This window comes from Falco cherrug, chromosome 6 (assembly GCF_023634085.1).
Source record: "Falco cherrug isolate bFalChe1 chromosome 6, bFalChe1.pri, whole genome shotgun sequence".
Lineage (NCBI taxonomy): Eukaryota > Metazoa > Chordata > Aves > Falconiformes > Falconidae > Falco > Falco cherrug.
The window spans coordinates 59,019,535-59,040,747 of record NC_073702.1 but is presented as its reverse complement, the minus strand read 5'-3'; the positions used below and the strand labels follow the sequence as shown (position 1 = coordinate 59,040,747).

General features: G+C 42.1%; 1 protein-coding gene across 1 annotated transcript in view; it reads left to right on the top strand.

Moving 5' to 3' along the window:
* Positions 1–2,245: 2,245 nt before the first annotated feature.
* Positions 2,246–21,213, top strand: part of NKAIN2 (sodium/potassium transporting ATPase interacting 2) — a 572,838-nt gene continuing 553,870 nt past the window's right edge. The window contains exon 1 of the mRNA XM_055714854.1: positions 2,246–3,027. Coding sequence (XP_055570829.1) covers positions 2,974–3,027 — 54 coding nt within the window. The 5' untranslated portion in view covers positions 2,246–2,973. The remainder of the gene's footprint in view (positions 3,028–21,213) is intronic.

Sequence of the window (21,213 nt, the reverse complement as noted above, 5' to 3'; positions counted from 1 at the left end):
CAGCAAAGGGAAACAGCGACAAAAGGAGCACCAGAGCTCAGACAAAGGTCAGGGAACGGAGCAGTACACACAACTGACTTCTTTGACTTCCATCTACCTCTGCTGAGGCCTTATTCTGCTCCTAGGAGGGGCCTTACCAAACAACTCTGGCCAAAAGCAGAGACAAGACCAAATGCGGTCCATACCCACACATCTGATATTGTATGACAGAGTGAAAAACGCTACCCAACTCCTGCTGAAAAATGGGGCACAGACAAACCAGAGAAGCCCAAAGGAAGGAGGGGCTGAATGGATAAGAATGACATCGAGAAAGGCAGCTTGTATGGAAAGGTAAGCCAGAGCCAGGGGAACTGGAGAACAGAAAAAGACACAATTACTTTGAAGCTCAGGACAAGGCAAAGAAGTAGAGATTCTTACTACAAAGCAAAGCTATAGGACAAGGTGCTGAGAAAAGAAAAGGATCGGGTAGCTCTGGGAAGCTACAGAAATCCATGGAGATCATCTTTTTGGACTCTGGTCACTACTGCCCGCATTTTCCTTAGGAAACCTCACACTGTAATAAACCACCAGATTTATTAACAAATAAAACACAGAGTGCACTGGTGCCAGCTGCCTCTCCAGAGTCTAAATGAGTACAAGTTGCCCCTTCTCCTGTTAGCTTCCCAGCTCCTAGCCTCAGGTAATCAGATAAACCCTTCTTGCAACTTTGCCAGTTTTACCAGGAGGCAATCGCTGTGGGTAAATAAAAAGTGTTTTCCATTGTTTTTTGACCACCCTGACTCTTTATTCAAGCAGTATTCACTGTACTAGAAGAGATCAGTACACAAAGGCTAACATGCCTGAGACGAGACCGAATTACACAGCAGCTGCAGAGTCTACTGCTTGTCTAGTTCAAATCTAAAGTTCAAACAACCATTATACCAGCTAATACCTGCATACCAATGTCACTTCTGTAAAATGCATGAATGGCATGCTGAAGAAGTCAAGAAAAACTGTCTGAGTCTGGAGGTACCTGAGCTATTCTCTGCCACCTGCTTGACATCTCTGATCTCTGAGCCCCAGCAGCTTCACAGCTTTATTTGTTCTCAGATACAGCTTTCCCTAGCTGTTGCCTCCTTAGCTCCTAAAGCGAGCGCGTTCACTGTGTTTGGTACTCTGTATGACCAGTGATTTGACAGGTCAGTCTGTTTCTCATAGCACAGGATCCGACAATCCGAAGGATGTCCTCACAGAGTAGAGGACAACCAGTGCCACCTTTGTGTGTGTTTTGCTCCCCTGTGGAGTGGTCATTATGTCATAAGGCGTTGTAGGAACCATAACTGTTCATTTGACAGCCTGCCAACCATTTTGACAAACCCGTTCGGAAAGTGATGACAACCTACATGGGGTTCTAAGCTTCCAGAGAGCTTCCAGTTTCGCAAGAGATTTGTGCTGCAAGCAAACATCCACACGTGCTCGGAAAACCTAGTGATGTTCCTCCAGTTTGTAACTGTTGATGTCGCTGCTAAAACTACCTCTGTTAATGAGCAGCTCAGCAAAAAAGTGACCTGGTCCGAATGCAATGTCAAGACTGCTGCTGATGACACAGCAAGTAAAAGTCAGTGGAGGCTGATTGACACACCGAGACTTGACACATCATTTCCCACCAACTTTATGTATTCTGCATCCTTTTGACAGCAGAGAAAGGCCGCACCATGCCACCAAGTGCAAAGGCTCCTCGTCAGGATGGTGAGCAGAACCCGTTCCCTGAAACCAATTAATATTTTTTTTCTAAATTTGCCCGGTCTTGACCTTCTTTTCCTGTCCTCGCCCTGCAGCTCCAAGCCTCTGCTCCGGCTCCCTCTCGGTCCTCCGAGTCAGCCTCTTCCGATCTGCCTCCGCCTCCGTCCTTTGCCTTGGCTGGGAGGGACGCCGGCGGGCGGGCAGGGAGGGACGCCGGCGGGCGGGCAGGGAGGGACGCCGGCGGGCGGGCAGGGAGGGGGCCGGCGGGTCCCGGCAGGTCTCGGGGAGCTCTCCCCGGTGCCGGCCGCAGCGCCTGGGTGGCTTCCCCCTGCACCACCGGCGGCGGCCCGGCAGGCGGCAGCAGCGCGCCCCACCGCGGGGCTGTGGCCGCGCCGGCCCCGCTCCGCGCCCGCGGGCCGCGCTCTGCCCCGCTGCCCTGCCGTGACTCGGGCCGCGCCGCGCTCCGCCGCCCCCTGCCCTGCCGTGACTCGGGCCGCGCCGAGGGGCTGCGCTTGGGCGGCAGCGGGGCTGCGGCGGGCACCGGCTGGGCGCGGCGCGGTGCGGTGCGGGGGAGCCCGCGGAGGCTGGGCGCGGCGAGGCGTCCCGCCGAGACAAAAGGCGCCCGGGACGGCGACGCCGCCCGCGCCGCGCCCTCGCAGGCAAAGCGGCAGCCGCCCGCCCCGGCGCGGGGGAGCCCCCAGGCACGGGGTTTCCACTGCCGAGGCTCCCGAGCCCAACCGGGAGGAAGAGGAGGAGGAAGGAGGGCGGGGGAGCGGCTGTGCCGTGGGCAGGAGGGAAGCCGCTCTCCGAGCGTGAACTGAGCTCAGCACCGCCGCCTGCCTCGCCTCGCCTCCCCGTCCCTCCTCCTCCCCTCCTCCCCCCGCCTCCCCCCGCCGCAGACGGCCGCGAGCCCGGATGGTTTGCGAGCGGAGTTGAGGGGGCAAACTTTGAAGCCTAGATGCCTCTGGGGCTGCGCGGCAAAGCGCGGCTGCTCCTGCAGGCACCTGCCGCCGCGCTCCCCCCGGCACCGCCGCCCTCTGCGGGGGCGGCCGGCCCCGTTACCGGCGGCCGCCGAGGCGGCGGGCGCTGCGGCCGCGGCTAGGGCGGGCGGGCAGGCGGGCGCGCCCCCATGCGGGTCCCGGGCTGGGGCGCGCCGGCGGCGGCAGGCGGGAGCCGGGCGGCGGCCGGGCGGTGCTCTCCCGCCGCCTGAGTGGGCGCGGCGCGGGACGGCGGCGCGGGGTGCCGGGAGCCATGGGCTATTGCAGCGGCCGGTGCACGCTGGTGGCGGTGTGCGGCGCGCAGCTGGTGAGTGGCGGCGGGGGCGGCCCGCGGAGGAGGGGGGGGCGGCGGGAGGGGGGGGCGGCGGGGCGGCTACCCCGGTGCCGGAGGGGGAGCCGGGGGGGGGCAGCGCCCGTGCTTTGCGGGAGGAGGGGGCGCGGGGGCCGGGATGGGGAACCGCGGCTGCGTTACAGGTAGTTTCGCGGCGGCTCCGCCGGGGAGGCGGCGGGGCGGCTGAACTCGGGCAGTTTCCCAGGCGTTGGCTCAACTTGGCGCGGGGTTTCCGCCGCGGCCGCTGCCGGGCCGGCCCTGCGCAGCGCGGGGCCGCGGCGGGAGGGTGCGCAGCCGGCGACCAGTTTGCGTACAGGTGTGTGTGTGCGAAGTTGTTACGCCTGAGCTCTTCTGCAGATGTGTTTGTTTGGGCTCTTGTTTGTTTGTTGTTGTTTTTTTTTTTTCTTTTTCCTTTTCAGACTGAGTGGCCGGTGTATGTTAACAATGTATCGTTACATTGTTACAGAACTGAAACAATTATACGTATATATATATACACACACTTGCCTTTTTTAGAGGAGGTATGTGGCAGCAGTTGTAAGCTCAGCTACCAGCCAAACTAGACTGAGTTTAAAAAGTAGCCGCTGAGATACAATAACAAAGAAACTGACTAAAAATAGATCTGCTGGGCAAGACGGTTACACCGTGCAGTTGTATTGTGCCACCTTTCAAGTGACTGGGTTTAAAGTTAAGAAACTGAAGACACGTCCCTTTTGGTAGTACAGACATGGATTATTTTATTGTTGTGACACGAGATACACGATGCATAGAATTTGTATGGGTTTGGATGCAGTGACACACACAACTGAAGAGCTGTCAGTGGAATATGCCCCATTTCTTTTTTTCATTAGACCAAGTGTTCGTGTATTGGCAGAACAGGTGCTGGAAGCACCTTTGTTAAGCAGTTAACCTCATAGCAGGGAGGAAATAATTCATGTTGCTCCAGCCCTCCACCTCTTACTGAATAGTTTTGCTGAGAAAGTGTTAGTCGGTATCAATAGCAACCAGCGTTGTCGCCAATTCCTCTCCTGCAGACAGGTACTAAGAGAACTACAAAAGAAAAAAACCTGGTAGATTTCAGGGATCAGAATCAGTAAAACAGTACACAGGGAAAGGAAGGTGTATGAGCACATCAGATATTCAAAATGCCCGTGGTTGTTCTATCGGTTATAGCCAATCCTTAATCCTTTTGTATTCTGGAAAATGTTTTTTATTTGGATGTGCTGTTCTGCACCTAAGTTATCTGATTCTTTGTAACTGGATGTATCTTATCAGATGTGATTTATTCATGCACATTGTCTAAAAAAAGAATCTTGAATAGAAGTAGTGAATCTTGAGTGGAATGGTAGGAATGTAACCTTTTCCAGCTATTTGGAAACATAAAATTAATCACCAAAGTTCTTCAGATCCATTTAAGTTTCAGAGGCATACTTTTCATTTATTTTTTCTTTGCTGGAAAGGGAACAAAAATGGTTTAAAATGTACTACTTGCAGATAAAAGGTTGATTTTTTTTTTTTTCTTAAATGCATTCAACAACCAGAAGGTTATGATGACTACGGAATGTGCTAAGATATTAAATGATTATTGTTTTGAAAGTCTGTGAAGAAAAACATTTGCTAACTCACTGTGACAAAAATACATGCAAAACTAATAGTAAAAAACATCAACAAAAATGCCCCATAGGAATGTATGAGCAGGTGGATGGGCAGGTAAGCTAATGGAGAATTGTAGCATTACTGTAAGCTTTCTGAAAGTGGTTGTAAACTATAGGGTCGCACGTATATGCACATAAGAAAATATTGTTTTCATGAGTAGCTTAAGTGAACTTTAACATATTTTCATAACCTAAAAATACACTCGGAATTTTTTACTGAGCAAGAAAGGGATGCACTAGCAGTAACACAAACCTCTGATTCACACTTGGCCTATGTTATGACGTTTAGATAGGTTCAAGGCAGGAATAATCATTTACATGAGAAAAAGGAGTCAGGAATGGAAAAAAATATGCACTCTCTTAAAATCACTTGTCATATTCCTTCATATGCCATGCCATAGACAACCAGATGGAGACAGGTCACGAGTTTTTAAATCGAGGAGACTTAACTGTCCTATGTAGGCCTATCCGTGATTGGTCAGTTACCTCTACTTTTTTGGTAAAGGCTACTTAAAGGAGTGGAGCAAATGCTGTCAAAATTCATCCTAGAGTTAGCACGTTAATGCAGATGCAAAAACAAAGAATGAAGAAGTTATTTGGGCTGAGGAGATGGGTGTGGGAAGCATTTCTACTGTGATAATCACACGTTAAAAAAAAAAAAAAGGCAGAATACTTTTAATGTGAAGATATTTTATTACTTTGGGTAATTAAACCTGGGTTTAATTTTTTAAATGGTCATATTTGAACTAGAAAATATACTTTTGTTTAAGGAAAAAATGTTTATAAAAAGAAAAGTTTCTTCCATTTTTTTAAATGAAAATGTTTTCTTCCATCTCTGTATAGCTAGGATGTGGTGATCTAATTGGTCTTTGTAGGCACTGTACCATAAAAAATACTGAGGAATACTGCAATTCGTTAGAGAAGCTGTTACATATTGTACATAAATAAATGACGTAGATGTTGCAAATGGACAAAAAAGGTGGTCGTTTCAACACTGGTGTAGTGGTAGAGCTACATCAGCTTGAGAGACCCTGCACTAGCAGGTTTTTTTCATAAACGCATTTTAAATGCTTATAGCTGAGGAAACATACTGTACCATCAGATTATCAGAAAGCTCAAGGAATGTTTCTGTTCTCAAGGGCGTGCTGATCATTGCTGCCCTGCTTATTAACATACATATACCTTCCTGTTTGTGCTCTCATTTGTACAATGGAAAACAACCCTTGACAGCTCATTTTCCTCTGTGTTTGTAGCCAATGAGAAGAATTAACAGCAAGTAAGAGCTAATTTTGCTGATGTTAGGAACAAGGCATTGCCTTTGTATACAAATCTAATTATCTCAAAATATAGTTTCATTTTTTTAAGATACTAATTTTGGTCACTCTTGTCCTTTGCCCTGAAGAGAACCCAGGGCATAGGGGCTCTGGTGGTTTTTGTCATATGCCAACTACTCTGGTTGCATTGAAAGAATTGTCTGCTATTGCATTTTGTCCTTCAAACATCTTTATTTTTGGGTGTCTCCTTGTCTATTAATAGCTTACAACAGTGACACTAATATCTTGTTGCTTAGTCTTTTTAGTAGCAAGAGCAGCAAAGGTGAGACTGCCAAGATTATTGTGCTTTCTAGAAGGCTTTAAGAGCCCCATGGAAACTAGTTTGAAACTTTCTACATGTTCACTGTTGCTGCTTGGGAAAACTTGGAGCAGTGGCAAAACAGTAGAAAGTACTGCATGTTTTCAGCTTAGAAACTCTCATCCCAATGCAGTGATGAGAAGGGACATCATTTCATAAGGAAACTTTAAATCTCCAGATCATTGCCTTATTGTTTCTATCCATCAGACAAAGATTGCCGTATTCCCAAGTCTAATTAGATGACCCATAATTCAGCCTTTGCACTGCCTTCTCTCAGTTTCCATCTGAAATTATTTACATCATTCTTTTTTTACATTTTGCCTGTTCTTTTTCTTTTCTTTTTTCTTTTTTTTTTCTTTTTTTAAAAGTAAATTGTAGTGCAATTCAGATATTCCAGCTAAAGTATTAAAAATATGTTAACAAGCTGCATATATCCAAAGGCTTAGTTAGTGATTCTGGGGTATCCAGTCTGATGTTCTAAAGAAGCATGTATTATAATGGGCACAAAGTCCCCAGTTTCTAAAATTTGGTGTCTTTAAAAACTGTATCAGCTGAGGTAATTTCTGAACTTATTTGTGATACCCACGTCCATAAACACATACTTGGTTACCTTGTTGCACGTGATGACACATATTTGATCGCAGCAAATAAAGTGGTGGAACCACTCAAACCCAGGAAATTAATTACATACAAACCGGGAAGTAGTATCCACTGTATGTCTTCTATGACTTCTGACATCATGAGGGGTGCCCATAATCTGTATTGCACGCATGGAATAAGACTGAAGAGTGTCCTGTTCTCTTCCAATTCTCACACGCATTATAGAGCAATGGTACATGTAACTACAGAGGACAGAGCTTGGCTCTTAGAGGAAAAAGCCTACATTAGTGAATCGGTCCTGTAAAGTTTTGGGTTGCCTTTTTAAAACGTGAACAGCAAGCATCCTATGCTCATTCAAACACTTCAGGAATCATGATAATTGGAAGTTATAGTCTGTATCACAAATCTACCTACAAGATTCAGCACAATTCAATACAGTGAATATCCTTGCTTGGGGAAAACCTTGTTTTAACAGTTTGCAGGTTGAATTGATTCTGGACCTTCAGGGAGTAAGGCTTGCCAGATTAGAGCTGAGGTCTCTCTGAGAGCAAGGTGAGGGCATTCACAACAGATACTCCCTAGGATTAGCTACTCTGCAGTTACATGTAATAAAGAACGTCTTTTTGTTGATATAGGCTCTTATGTCCTGCATATCATCAGGGTACTTTCTGATGACACACTAAACCACATAACTGGTATACATAGCATGTTTAATTTTTTTCATTTTTGCTATAGGAATGTGGTAGTGAATTTTTTTGGTGTTTGCTTTTAACTGCTGGAGTTTGGGGAGGGTTGGTTTTTCTTTGTGCATGTGTGTTTTAATTGTGTTTCGTTGTCACTGTTGCCAATGGTTTTCAATAGCAGCTTTATGAGAGAGATGTCTGCAGTGGAAAATTCTGATGACATATACATGTTCCTACATTTTCTGCTACCAAAAGGGAAATTAAAGACATGGGCTTTCCATGTGGACTGGCAAGTGATGTTGTTGCTGCTCTTAGCCTGTGGATATGTTGATTTATCAATTTACAAAGAGAGTAGAAAGAATTGGTTTCTGTGTTTTGGATAGTACTTAAGTACTGTCTTTGAAATTGTGACTGTGCCAACAACTTGTGTCTGTGCCTTCTTTAAAGTTCTGCTTCTTGCTTTGTTTCAATTTTGATAAGAAAGAAAGTGAAAATTTTAGTTTCACTGTATCCAAAAACATTGCTGTCTTACTAGGAATGAAAGGGAAACAGTCCTGTGAATAGCAGACTTCCAGCAGATGTATGTTTGAAAGCTCTTGTATAACACTAAGGAGTAGATTTTGAGGTGTTGCTGGGAATATATAAACCAAGGAATTGATCATGAATTCAGAGCTAACATCCTTTGCTGCTATGAAAGAAGTACGTAGCAACCTTTTTAGGTTTTGATGGAAAAGTAAACATACCTTTTCCGTTCTGTTTTTGAGATAAAATACTGAGGATTCATAACCAAACTGTTTTTTTCTGATAACTTGAGGTAAAAAATGGTGATGCATGCAAAAAATACAGGGCATGTGTAATGGTCCATTATGTCATTTAATTTTAGTGGCTTGACATTCACTATGAATGGTTCAGTATTATTTTTCATAGAATAAGAGAATAATATTGTGAATAACCAATCATGCACTTAAAGAAAAGCAGAGTATGTTGTTTTAAGTTACAGGGGTAAAAGGTTTCAGACCAGCTGAATAGCAAGTTTAATTCACTGCTTTTTGATGCTGAACTTCTGAGTTCAGTGAGCAGACTCAACATTCAGATACTGTGATGATGAGTAGGAGGGAAAGTTGAAGAGACTGACAAAAGAGGGAGTTAAATAAACTACCTGAATATAGGGACCTAGAATATCTAGTGAACTTGCACTTCTTGTATAGCCATGAGGTAAATCTTTGACACTAGATATTAATTTCATATTGTCAGATATTTGAGATAGCATCTTGAATGATGAGCAGCAGGGTGGGTTTAGTTTGATTTTTTTTTTTTTTCCCCCCCATGTCTTTACAAAAAACTCTAAGTATTTTTAAAAGACACTAAAAAATCTCTGTAATCAGACTGTAGTCAGTGGAGAGAAATCTCTCATTCTGTAGCCAACAGAAGGACAGAAGGGAACAGGTTTAATTGCAGAACGGTTTTTGAGTTGGTAGTGACTTTGATGTCTCAGGCTGAGCTGTGGGGACATATGTGATGCAAGCACAGCAGATAAGGTTTGTAAACAAGTACTTGGTGACTTGTTCCAGGAAAGAAACTAAATCCATTTGAGGTCTTCTCAATGGCCTGGTGCATGTGATGACATGGGTCTTAACCTCTAGTTTCAGTTAGCATGAAGTTTTGAGAAGCTTCCCTGGGCTTAGGGACTGGTGAGATTTGGCCAGCATCTGCTCTGGAGGCTCATGTCAGTGCCCAGCGAATTACCCAGGTATCCCCATACACTTGAAACCGCCTTTTTGGTCCCATGGTTCCACTGAGCTCAAGAGATTATCCCAGGTGTACAATGCCAAAAGACACAGCTATGTCCAATGACATTTTATAAAATCAGAAAGTCAGAAATCTTAAATTCCTATAGGATTTATGGTTCTGAGTCTGAGTGACATTTAGTGGACAATAGTGAGCATATTCATATTTGGGTAGGGACAAGGGTATTGATGGTCTGACTAAATCGGAATAATATCTGTAGGCTCCTCTGTGGTCAGAAGAGGAACTCCTTCAGGGGGCAGGTCAGAAGGTGCCTAACATTGTTTTGTGCCCTAAACTGCCCTTGAAAGTTGTGTCTTAAGAAAAGCGGTCCTTCAGCTTAAGTAGGCTTTTTGGGAGGGGCAGGGAGAGAAGAAATCACAGACCCATTGTATGCGGTGTTGCCACCCACAGTACTTATTATTTAAATTTTCCTCTCTCTCTTGCATTTTCACTAGTTGTTTTACTGAGGACATTTTGATTTTCAGGATGACTATGATCTACAGATTAAGAAATGCTGTTTTGGAAAGGCATTTGTCTCATTTTTGACTCATTTGACTGAAGAAGGAAACTAAGGAGCTTGGTTTCACCAAAGCAATGTCAGCTTTTGTGCATGTGTCCCTTAAGATCTCTTAAAAAAATTAATGCTAAAATCAAATGGATAAAGCCAATTTATGCTCACTGTGGGTTTGAGGGGATTTTCTGTAGCTTCTGACAGGACTGAGGAAGACAGGGACCACTGTAAATAATGTGTGATCATAAAGAGTACACTGAAAACACAATATTTTTGAAGCATCAAATAGTTTATTGTCATCTAGACTAATCTTTATTTATTTGTTTTATTATGGTGAGTGAAAGAGAAGGGGCTGTTGAGCGCTACCTGACTTGTGAAGTAGAATGGACGCAATAGTTGAAATGACATTTTCTTGCCCCTGTGGCAAATAAACATTTCACAGTTTGTTGTTTTATACCCTCTCCCCAGATGTACGTGTACCAGCTGGATAGCATCTGAGAATTGTTTCAGCATTTTATCATTTTATAACCCTCTGATAGAAATGACATCTAGAAGAAAAATTACTGATTTGTGTTCACTAAAAAGTAAACATGCATAGCTAATAGTTCTATTCACCACAGATCATACTTATGCATTTTTAATAAAAACTTGATTTTAATTCATACATAACTTATGAGAAATGTTTATCAGTTTAGGGCTCTGCTGATTCCCACTTAAATGTTTACATATATCTGGATACTTTGAAAAAGTCTTTCATTTGAGGCTCAGATTTATCTTTTATACACAAACTTGCTTCTCTGCTGCCTATGTAATGATGTAATGTATATAAGAAATGTGGATTATTATACTGATTGCTAAAATCAGTAAAAGTACCATTTATATGGCATAAATGAATCTCAGATTTTCCTATGCTGTTTTGAAGTAACAGTTTTCTAGCATTGGGGTTTGGGGGCTTTTTTCTGTTGTGTTTGTTTTTTGGTTTTTTTTCTTAGTTGGGGTGTTAGGCTGCATCTCTAGTGGCAAGTCACCAGTTACCTGTAACCAGAAAGTTACCAGTTACGTGAATGGAATAGGAAAAGTCTGTTGTATCCTATATTCATACCATAACAAATTGAGGTCTGGTTTCCTCACCCTTCTTTTCTTAGGAAGGAATTCTCATTAGCAGAGTTTTGTGCAGAAGGCAGCATATGAGGTTAATTCTATTATTCCTGATGCATGTTGAAATGATGATGCCTATCATGTTTATATGTCACGTCACCTTTCAGAAGGCAAAAATGCAGGAACCACCTTCTGGAGGTGGCTGCCTCTTTCTTGTTGACTGTGTAAGGATCTTTGAGTTGCTGCCCAGTTGGGAATGAAACTCCAACCTCTCCTACATTTGCATGCATCTTTATTTATTATATAGTTGTGTCTGCTTATCTTTGGTGGTATCTTTGTATTAAAGAAAAGAAGATAGACTGTGAAGCTCATTGTTTAGAATTTAGGCAGAATATAATTGAGCAATGCGTAGCATTTCATCTGGATTAATAGAAGTTATGCTACAGGCCTAGAACAGGGGTCACAGGGCTGCCCCTGTTCACCTTGAACAGCATTTACTGTCTTTCTAAGTGATCCCACAATAGTCAGTAAGATTGGTCTACAAGAACAAGGTAGTATTAAGAGACAGAGGGTCTTGAGTCTAAGGTAGTGACTAATATTTGTGGGAGAAAGTTTAGCTGTCTTAGGAAATGATGTAATTCCTTTCCAGGTGACTCACACTATGGGTCATTATACTAATTAAAAATTCCTTTAAACTTCTTCATAGACAGACTACTAATTGGCCCTCAACAAATATATTCTTCTTGTTTGAAGATAAAAGCTTTTGTGAGGAAGGGAAGATAGATGCTGTGATGTCTCTTTAGAACAATGCATAGATGTTTGAAAAGCCATTCTTCAATAATTAAACAAAATGTGAAGTTCGCAAATTTTTGCTATGACCAACAATGGCCTAGCATTTTTCATTATCCTCTGGTCACAGTCTCTGTGGCAGGCTGTTCTATTACAGATCACAGAAACAAAAGGAGGAAAAAGCCTGTTGTGTGTCATTGCTGCCTTCACAAAGCCACAAATACATTAAACTCAAGATATTGTTCATTGTGCACTTGAGCCACCATTGACAAAGGTGCTGTGAGTACCACTGAATATCAGGCAGTCATATGTCATTACATCACTGTTCAAACTGGCAGAGCAAATGGCAGTAAAACAAATGAAAACATTAGCAGCTAAAGGAATGCAGAAGAGTAAGAGGCTTGTCTGGAGAGGGAAAAAAAAAAAAAAGGAAAGTACGAATGTTATTTTTGCCACTAGCTATAAACTTGATTTTCCCTTTTTTCCTTCTTTTTATTTAAGTTCTTAGCCACGCCCATCTCATGCCCTTGAGGCCAGTTAGATTTTATTGTCTTTGACACTAGTAGCAGTCACAGGCAGTGACAGCAGCTGGTAACAAGCCAGATGATGGCACTGGTAGTGTTAACATGAGACATGGGCTTCAGTGTATGCTGAAAACAGAGTTCATTGTCTTGGATTTTATCAGACCTCTTTCCTGAGTGTGGAGCTGACAGTAAAATTGATACTTGCAGAGGGGACACCACAACAAACTGGAGCTGAATGCAATATTCACCAATATACCTAGTAATGACTTTTTCTGGTCCTGGCAGCCTCTCAGAATATTTAGAGGGACTGCTGTCTGGTACAATCTTCTTCTTTGGGTTTTTTTTGTTGGTTTTTTTTTTTTTGTTTGTTTGGGTTTTTTTGGGTTTTTTTGTTTTGTTTTGCTTTAATGAAAGCCATCACCCAGGGGGAGGGTCATAATGGCAGGTACAGAAGAAAGTTTTTTGGCCTCAGCCACTGGAAGAGGTGATGTCTGTTCTGTGTTGTGCTAAACTGCTTTTTCAGATGCATAATAAAAGTTATTTATGGACACCAGTAAAGTGGTATCTGTTGTATAATATCACAGATAGGCATAAGGACAATAACAAAAGGCAGCTGGTTTAGTAAGCTCTATTTGCTGCAGAAATGTGCTGTTCTTTGCGAATTGAAATAAAAAAACTGGGGAGAGAATGTTGTGGGTTTTTTCTGGTTCCTGGCATTTGCAATTGTTCTTGCTTTGCAGTGTGCTTATAAAGACAATTATGCGGGTCCCATGTCAGTATTATATTTGTCATGACTAGCACCTTATTAGAGGACAGCTGCTCCTCTCTGCCAGGCACATATATGAAACTACCATTGACAACAGAAGTTACGAGTGTAACCCTCCTTGGCGTTACACTGATGCGGGATGCTGGAGGTCTCATGATTTCAGTTAATTAACCAGGGTGTAAAACCAGGAATGAAGCAGTGATGGATCTGGGACTATTCACGTGCTTGTTCAGAGTGCAGTGCTTATAAGGAGGCTCTGATCTCCGAGCAGTTATTACTTGGCCCTTGTAACAGGTGAGTAAGAAAGGCACTGTCCACACGCACAACATTTGAGTCTATCAGATCATACTTAGTGCTTTCCCCAGAAGGTCAGATATTAAGGTCCCCATCAGCCTGCAGCAGCCACAGGGAATACTGGTGTGCAAGGGATATTTCCAAGTTGTAAGCATATTATGGTAACTCCTCAGTCTTTCTCTGTTTCCATCAGGATTAAAAAAAGGGGTGACCAGCAGGTTTCTCCAGAGCTCCTTAGATGCTGCAGTGGTGCTTTGTCTGCTGTCACTTCTGCTGAGAACTGGACCAATTTGGAACAAAGAAAAATATAGTAGTGGCACAGTGCCATCGTAATACTGTTAAGAGCTAATGTAAACTCAGCTGGAGAAAACCATCTGCAATGAAGAACAATGTTTGTCGGCAATGCCAAATGCAAGAAAATATTCTCAAGAACCACCTTTTGGCATTTTAGCTATTGTAATGAGTTGTGTGTATACATTCTCAAGCATTTGCTTCTCTCAGCTCAGATCTGCATAGCGGGCAGCTCAGTCTCGCTTAAGGGATGTAGACCCATGTGTCTATGTTCATGTAGGTTTTTCTTTTGTTGCTGTTTTTCCACTTGCTTTTCAAAATCTGAGTAAATTAGAAGTTCTGCAGTATTTGAGGTGACTAATTGGATTTCTGAGTGAGCACAAGCCCTGACTTTTTTGGAGGATGAAAACTATTAGTCTTAAAACTGCAGCATCCATTCCAGACAGCTTTCATACTAATTTAAGACAAGACAGTTATACAAACTACAGTGATGAATGGATTGAACAGTTAATATTTGACATTTCATTTTATGATTATACCATTTAAAAATATCTGGATTTTGACACACTGCTAGTATGTTTTTATATAAATTAGAAAATCTAGATTTATATTAAGTTCCCTGTCACCTTTGAGTTTGAGGTCTCTGGAGAATGACCATACTGAAGATTCTATCTGCTGTGATGTTCGGCAAAAGTACAGACTTGTTCGGTAAAGATGGCTTGGGGAGGTGGGGGCATCCATTTGCCCTCACAGCTGGATGGGTCAAGCGACTGAGAGAGGAATGCATAGTAGCATCCCTGTCAGTGATAAATTTATTAAAAAAAAACCAAAAAACAACCAAACAAACAATTCTTTGAGATAGGTATTTATATCTCTGTAAAAGTGAAAACTGGTGATACCAAGTGCTAGAACAATACTTTAAAACAGCCTTCTCTGAGGCAGTTTGGAAGGTATATCTGTCATAACTGGAATATATGGGAGATGCAAACCCTGTATTTAAACTTTCCAGATTTCAGGAGAACTTGATTCTAATTTCTGTACCCCAGACCCACCTACACCATCTAGGACAATATTTTTTCTGGTTTCATAGATGTCTCCCAGTGCTGGTAGTGCCCAGCTGTGGCTGCGACCTGGGGGAGACTGATGAGCACATACTCGGTGTCCTCTGTCTAAGCTGTGAGTGGTGGCATCCAGGAGAGCGAGCCATTCTGGCACTGTTCTTACCCTAGTGCAGTGGTGGCCACTGAGCTGGCCACGTTGTTGCAGTGTTAAATAATTCCACAGTGAATTGCATCAATTTCTCACCCACATAACCCAGCTTGAAGGTAGAAAAGGTTTGTGCTTATGCAGAGACCAGAGGCTCTGGCACTAAGTTGTCTCTAGTCTTCTTTAGTGGAGCATTGCAGCTTAGAGCTTTTATCCCATTTATTTTGAAGATGTGAAATTTGTTGAAAGGAGTATGCTGAGGCATGCTTGCTGAGGGAAGGGATGGGTAATTTTCCAGGAGCTTTTCCATGTTAAGTGTCAACTTGTGTTTCTGAGGAACTTGTCTTGATGAATAATGTAGTTCCTGCCAATTCTGTCTTCCTGATTGTGCAGAACTTTCCTAGATTGGTGAGGGTTTGTGCTGCCCCTTACATAAGGTTCAACCCAGACACAAATGATCAGTGTGTGATGGTGGGTAACTATGCAGTTCTACTAAAAGTATCGTGCCCTACCTCATAGCTGTCCTAGAACTTGTATAAGGCCAGTATGTTAACAGAGCCACCTGAATCCCTTTAGAACATCAGATTTGATAGAGATAAAATGTGCTTAGCGAATATTTTTTTTAAAAGGTCAGGAAGTAAAGATTTATTTACTTCAATTGAAATTCAGCAAGTCTTAGGTTAAGGTGAGGGATAAAGAAAATAAATCTCTAGAATTATGTTATACTTGACTGAATATTGATCAATAATTGTCTCAGCAGGAGCTGATGGTGAGCTGAAAAGTAGTTTTACAAATTTACATAAATATTTCTGATTGGCACTTCCTTTTGTTACATTGCTTTGCCTAGATTTTCATTCCATGCTTTGTCTCCACATTAATGTTTCAGGAATGTTTAACTATCCTCATTTTTTATTAGAAATAGGTTAGAAAATTCTGTCTTTCAGTTACTGTTCCTACAGTGTAAGAAAATAAATACTTGCTTGAGCATTCATAGCTTCTGATTTCATGAAGAGAATGTCTTACACTGTGGTGGTTTTACTGGATACCCCGCACTATGATAGTGCTACCATAAAGAAATTGGCCTTTGAAAGGGAAAGCATGTTCCATAGGCATTTGATAATAACTTAGGGAAGACGTGTCTATGAAGTTCTTCTAACAAGACTACCTGTATTTTCAAAATATCGTCCAGTTACTTCCCTCTTGTGGCTTCTTTCTTTACAGTCTCCCTATGATTGCAGAAGTAATAAAAGGTTTCACTATCCAACCAGCATAATCTTAAAATAGGTGTTTCTGGTGCATGTTAGCAGAGATCTGTGCCATTTTCTGTACCTCTTTTTTTTATTTGCTGCCTACTTTCCCATCCATGCAAGCACCTGAGAGGAATTCCCACAGGCACTTGAGCGTCTCTGCTACCTATCTGGCTGATGGAGGCAGGCAGATGCCTCTAGCGGGTTGAATTCACTGCTGTTTGTTAGCATTTAGCAAACTTAACTTCAGTACTCTAAAATTTGACGCCCTGGAAGAACCTGTATCTCTACTAACTTGGTAACAGAATATCAAGTCCTAAATTAGGTGCCTAGAGTACACAGAATACCTACACTCTTTCTGGCCCTGTGCACATCTGGTGTATACTTCTTTGTGCTAAGTGTAGAGTAGGTTTAAAATATGAACAAAACTTTTTTTTTTCTTTTCCCCTTCCCTTGCCCCCCCCCCTCCCCCCCCCCCCCCCCCCCCCCCCCCCCCGCCTTTGCTTTCAATGCCTTTGTTTTTGTAATCAGCTGTGCAATAGCACAGGCAAACTCTCATCATTAGGCAGACCCATGACTAGCTGGACCAGTGTAGGGCTCTAGTCTCTTTTGGTGGCATGCTGACCAAGGATCTGGAGAACAAAAGACTCCTTTGCAGGGGCTGCTATCACTTGCCATGGCAGACAGACTGCATGATGGAGTGTGCTGCTCCTGCAGCAGTCCAGGTTTAAAGCAAAGTAGAATTGAAAGGTAAATACACAGTTTAGTTTTCCCCTGCCCCCTCGATACAGACATGCACATGTACATGCACACACTCTGCCGTAACCAGATTTGTGAAATTATAGCATCTCCTTATGGATCTGCACAATACATCCAGAAAAAAACAAACAAAAAGAGGCTCTTTCTTCAAGCTTGCTTATGTAATAAGATGGATATAATTGTAAACAGGAAAGCTGTAAAATGGAGTTACTAAAATTCATCCTTAGAAGGACTATTTACTTTCATAATGGTGACTGAGTCTCTGCTTTTCAAGAGCTGACAGGCACTAATGGAGTATGTGAGAGTGGTTTTCTTTCATATGCTCCTTTTGTCACTGTTCATATCTTTTCACTGCTTGGGTCCTACTTATGTTACTTCCTTGAAATGCCTTGGTAGCAAGAAAAGGTAGACAGAGCCACTGCTTAGTTAGTATTTCTTGTATTAGCTTTCCTTCTGGTGCTGCTGTGAGGAATATTGCTTATATGGTTATAAGCTAAGCTATATAAACAGCAAGAGTGTCCTACTACGTAGCCGCTAATAAACATGAAATATTTCTGGGTAGAATCACTATTTCTGGTTCTTTCATATGTCACTGAGACTTCATGAATCTTCTTGGTTGTAGTTAGCGATCTGTTTGGTGACAACACAATGTCTGGTCAAACAAATTCACCTACATTTCACTGGACTAGCATCTTTATTCCCATAGGTAACTGTGGTTAGAAATGTGAGGGAATATCAGTTCTGTTGCAGCAAGACAGGAGAAAAAAAGGCAGAAAGTTTACCCCAAAATACTGTGCATCTTGGGGAAATGTATTTTTATTGAAAGAAAATCCATTGACAATAGGTGAGTGGAATGACAGTAAGGCTTATTGAATTCAAGGAGTGCAGTTAGGAAAAAAAGAACCAGCCTCTGACATAGTAATAGAGCCACCACAAGATGTGTGGATGAAGAAATGGGGAAAAGAGATGGAGGGAAAAGAAAGAAAATACTTCACAGATGGGACTGATTTTGAATTTTGGGCATTTAATTTCACAGGGATGTCTTTCCCCTACACCGACCTCTTTTTATACCGCTCTGAAATCCAAAAGGCCAAACTGAATAACAGTTTTTCAGGGATACATGGTTCGATGAGATAAAGAGGTTGAAAGAAGCATGGCATTTTGAAACATTTATTTGATATAGGTATACATATACAGGAAACGTATGTGTGTTTATCTAACAGGAAAAAAATTGGTATGTGTCAGTGATGTGTAAAGATGTCATATTTGACATCAAATTCATATTCAAAGCAGTGATGTGTCAGGTACTGCAGGTGTACTGCAGTGCATACATGATGACACTCAATATATCATAGAACTGGGGACTTGCAAAGGAAAACTCACGTGCTCTGCAGCTTGAGTTGGAAAACTGGGCTTCTTGGGGAAAAGATTAGTACATATAGCTTAGGCACAGGCAGAGTCTTAAACAACAAGTTGAATAAAGGGTATGTATAAGCAATGGATTACATATCCATTTTCAGCTCAGTGTTGCAACAAAGGAGACAGCAGCTTAAGCAAATATGCCTGAATGAAGTCATAGCTCTGAATGTGTGTGCTGTGAGTTTTTAAAATAGAATCCTGTTGAATTGAATAGAGTCATCTTCTCCTACGCTGCATGGGTGGTACTCAAGACTTTAGGAGAATGGATGATAAATCTGATACTAATGGAAGTATATTAGAAAGAGATATAAATTTTATCTTGATGCATGTGTCACAGGTGAATTTGTCTTTAGCAGACCTACAAGCTGAGTAAATGATAAATGTTTCATATTTATGTCATTTAATTAAATGGGAAAGGTCATTTATTCTGCCAGTTCCTATTATTATTGCTAGTGCTAGACTACTGAGAAAAAGGAAGGAGAGTAAAAGAAAAAGTAACCCGGGTAATAAGTAGAGGTGACAAGACCCAGGACCTTGCTGGGAACACAGAAATACAGAACTCCTCTTCAGAGCTGATCTAAACTCCAGAAGCAGCATCTGCTGCTGAATCTTGCTGACCAGGGATCTTGTTGGTTCTGGCCATTCTTTAGAGGCAGGACAGCGCTCCAGGGAAGGAAGAGATCTGTAGAGACAAGGTGGATGGACAAACTGTCACATGTACACAGGGATGTCTTTGTTATGCCAGTAACCGGTATTGCTGACCATCAGAGCTAATGTCTCCTTTGGTGGAGAAATACCTTGCATTTCTGTTCATTCCAGTCACCCATGGCTTGTTCACCTAAGAGAGAAAACAACTTAACCATTTGAGTGGTGTGGGTGGAAAACCCCCATACTTTTAGCTTATGTACTCTAGCAGCAAGCACATGCAGTTCAAGTTCATTTTGTAGAAAAACTTTAAAATATGCCTAGCTCAGTAATATGAAAGTTGCAACACAGTCTGTAGTTTATATTGAATATATTTAGAAAGTCTACTAAAATCCAAGCTTCAGCTCAGATTTTACGATAATCAACATAAACTGAGGACCCTGTGTAATATCAGTAAGACAAGCTTTTATTCATAAATTGTACAAACGTTGATTTTTAAAGCAAAACTAAGCCCACACTAACCAGACGCTCAATAAAGGAAAGAATGCATTGCAATTGGGCAACTGTAGCATTTTTAAGACTACCCACAGTGAGAGAGACCTTTTGGCTAAGACAAGGTGGTAGTTTGCAGGTTTTTCCTACTTCTGAAACCAGTTCTTTTTGCCTTTTCACTCACTTAGACTACAAAAACATCAAATCATTTTCCTTTTCCATTTTTCTTTTCATTTTTTTTTGTCAAGTAGTACAAGCGTTGCAGTTGCTGAATGTATAAAAATTTGTGTTATTTTGATTTTTTGGTGGGGTTAATTCTTGCTGCTGTGAGCTTTAAACTTTGCTTCTTCCTAACTGGATTTTAGTATTCCTTTAAAAATACCTGTGTTTGTTTCCTGGAGTTTATCAATCACCACAAAAAATTATGTTGAAAATTTAAGTATTTACTAAATTCCTCTGAAGCTTTACTGGTACGATATTGATTTGTCTAGGCTAATTTTCCCTTAGTTTGCTCTTCTGTACTTACTTATCCAGCTTACCTTAGCTGCTAGTCAGGCCTGAAGAGTAGATACTTTTACTGCTTTAGCTATTTGGTAAGCTAAGAAATAGTCAATACAGTGAAAGCTATTTAAATTAATTCTGTGGACTTACCTTAGGCTCTAACATAGGCTAGTTGCTTGGTTTCTCTGCAGTGAACAGGGTGAGCAGGACAGGCAGAAGCACTCCTGGAGTCATGCTGAGGGTGGGAAAGTGTCTTATCCCCCTTGCTGGCTGGGTTTATGTGTCCACTCACTGTCCATGTTACGTGCCTGCATGGGGTTAGGATCCACACTTGCAACCTTTGTCAGACACTGAGATTGCCCTTCTGGTACCAAGGGAAGGCTCTGTCCTTTTTGTCATGATGTATCTGGAGAATGAGTGCTGGTAGCTGTAGGGCTGCGCATTTTTCATATAGGAAGTGACTTGCTGGTTTGTGTACACAAGAACAAACATCCATTCATTGCCCTCTTGAGCAAACTGGGGCTGAAGCCTTCATTTCTTAGATGTCTTGAGAGAGTACCCTTGCCAGCAGCCCAGGAGCAATGGAAACACCTATCCATCTCTTATTCAGTTTGGGCTAAGAATAGGAAAGAGAAAGGAAAAAGAGGCCTAAGCTCCATAAAATAGAAGAGTTCCCTAAAGAAATGTACCTGGACTCAGCTCCTTGGATCACTCTACTAATTTTCTGTGATAGAGTTATAAGATGCATAAACAGTTTTAAGAGCAGATCTATACCAGGAATTTCTTTAGCATTGTGTTGAGCCAGGTAGAAATAATCTCAGTCGCTTGACCATAATCGTAACGTCAATCAGTGGAACTGGATCTAAAGCCTTAACCCTTCATGTTTTCCTTTTCAGGAGGGATCTTATTTAATTCCCTCTTTAGTAAAGAGGTTCAAGGATTATTTACACTAATCATTGCTGTTACCAAAAAAATAGATTCAGGCCCAAAGACAAAAGCCTCTTTAGGAAACAAAAGGTCTTCTTAAAAGCATAACTAAACTCTTAAGAAGGTTCCTTTTATAAAACCTACTTTTATTACACCACCAAGTTGCTTTGTCAGGAAAAGCAGAATTAAGGTAGAAGGATCAAACATAACTTTTTTTCTTACACTCTAAGGTATGGTTGGTTATGTCATCAGTAGTTATCTAAAGAAGCCTCACAAAGGGAAATTTCTTAAGCTTGCTTTCTTCTGCTGCGTTACTGGTCATGGTCTGATTTTAT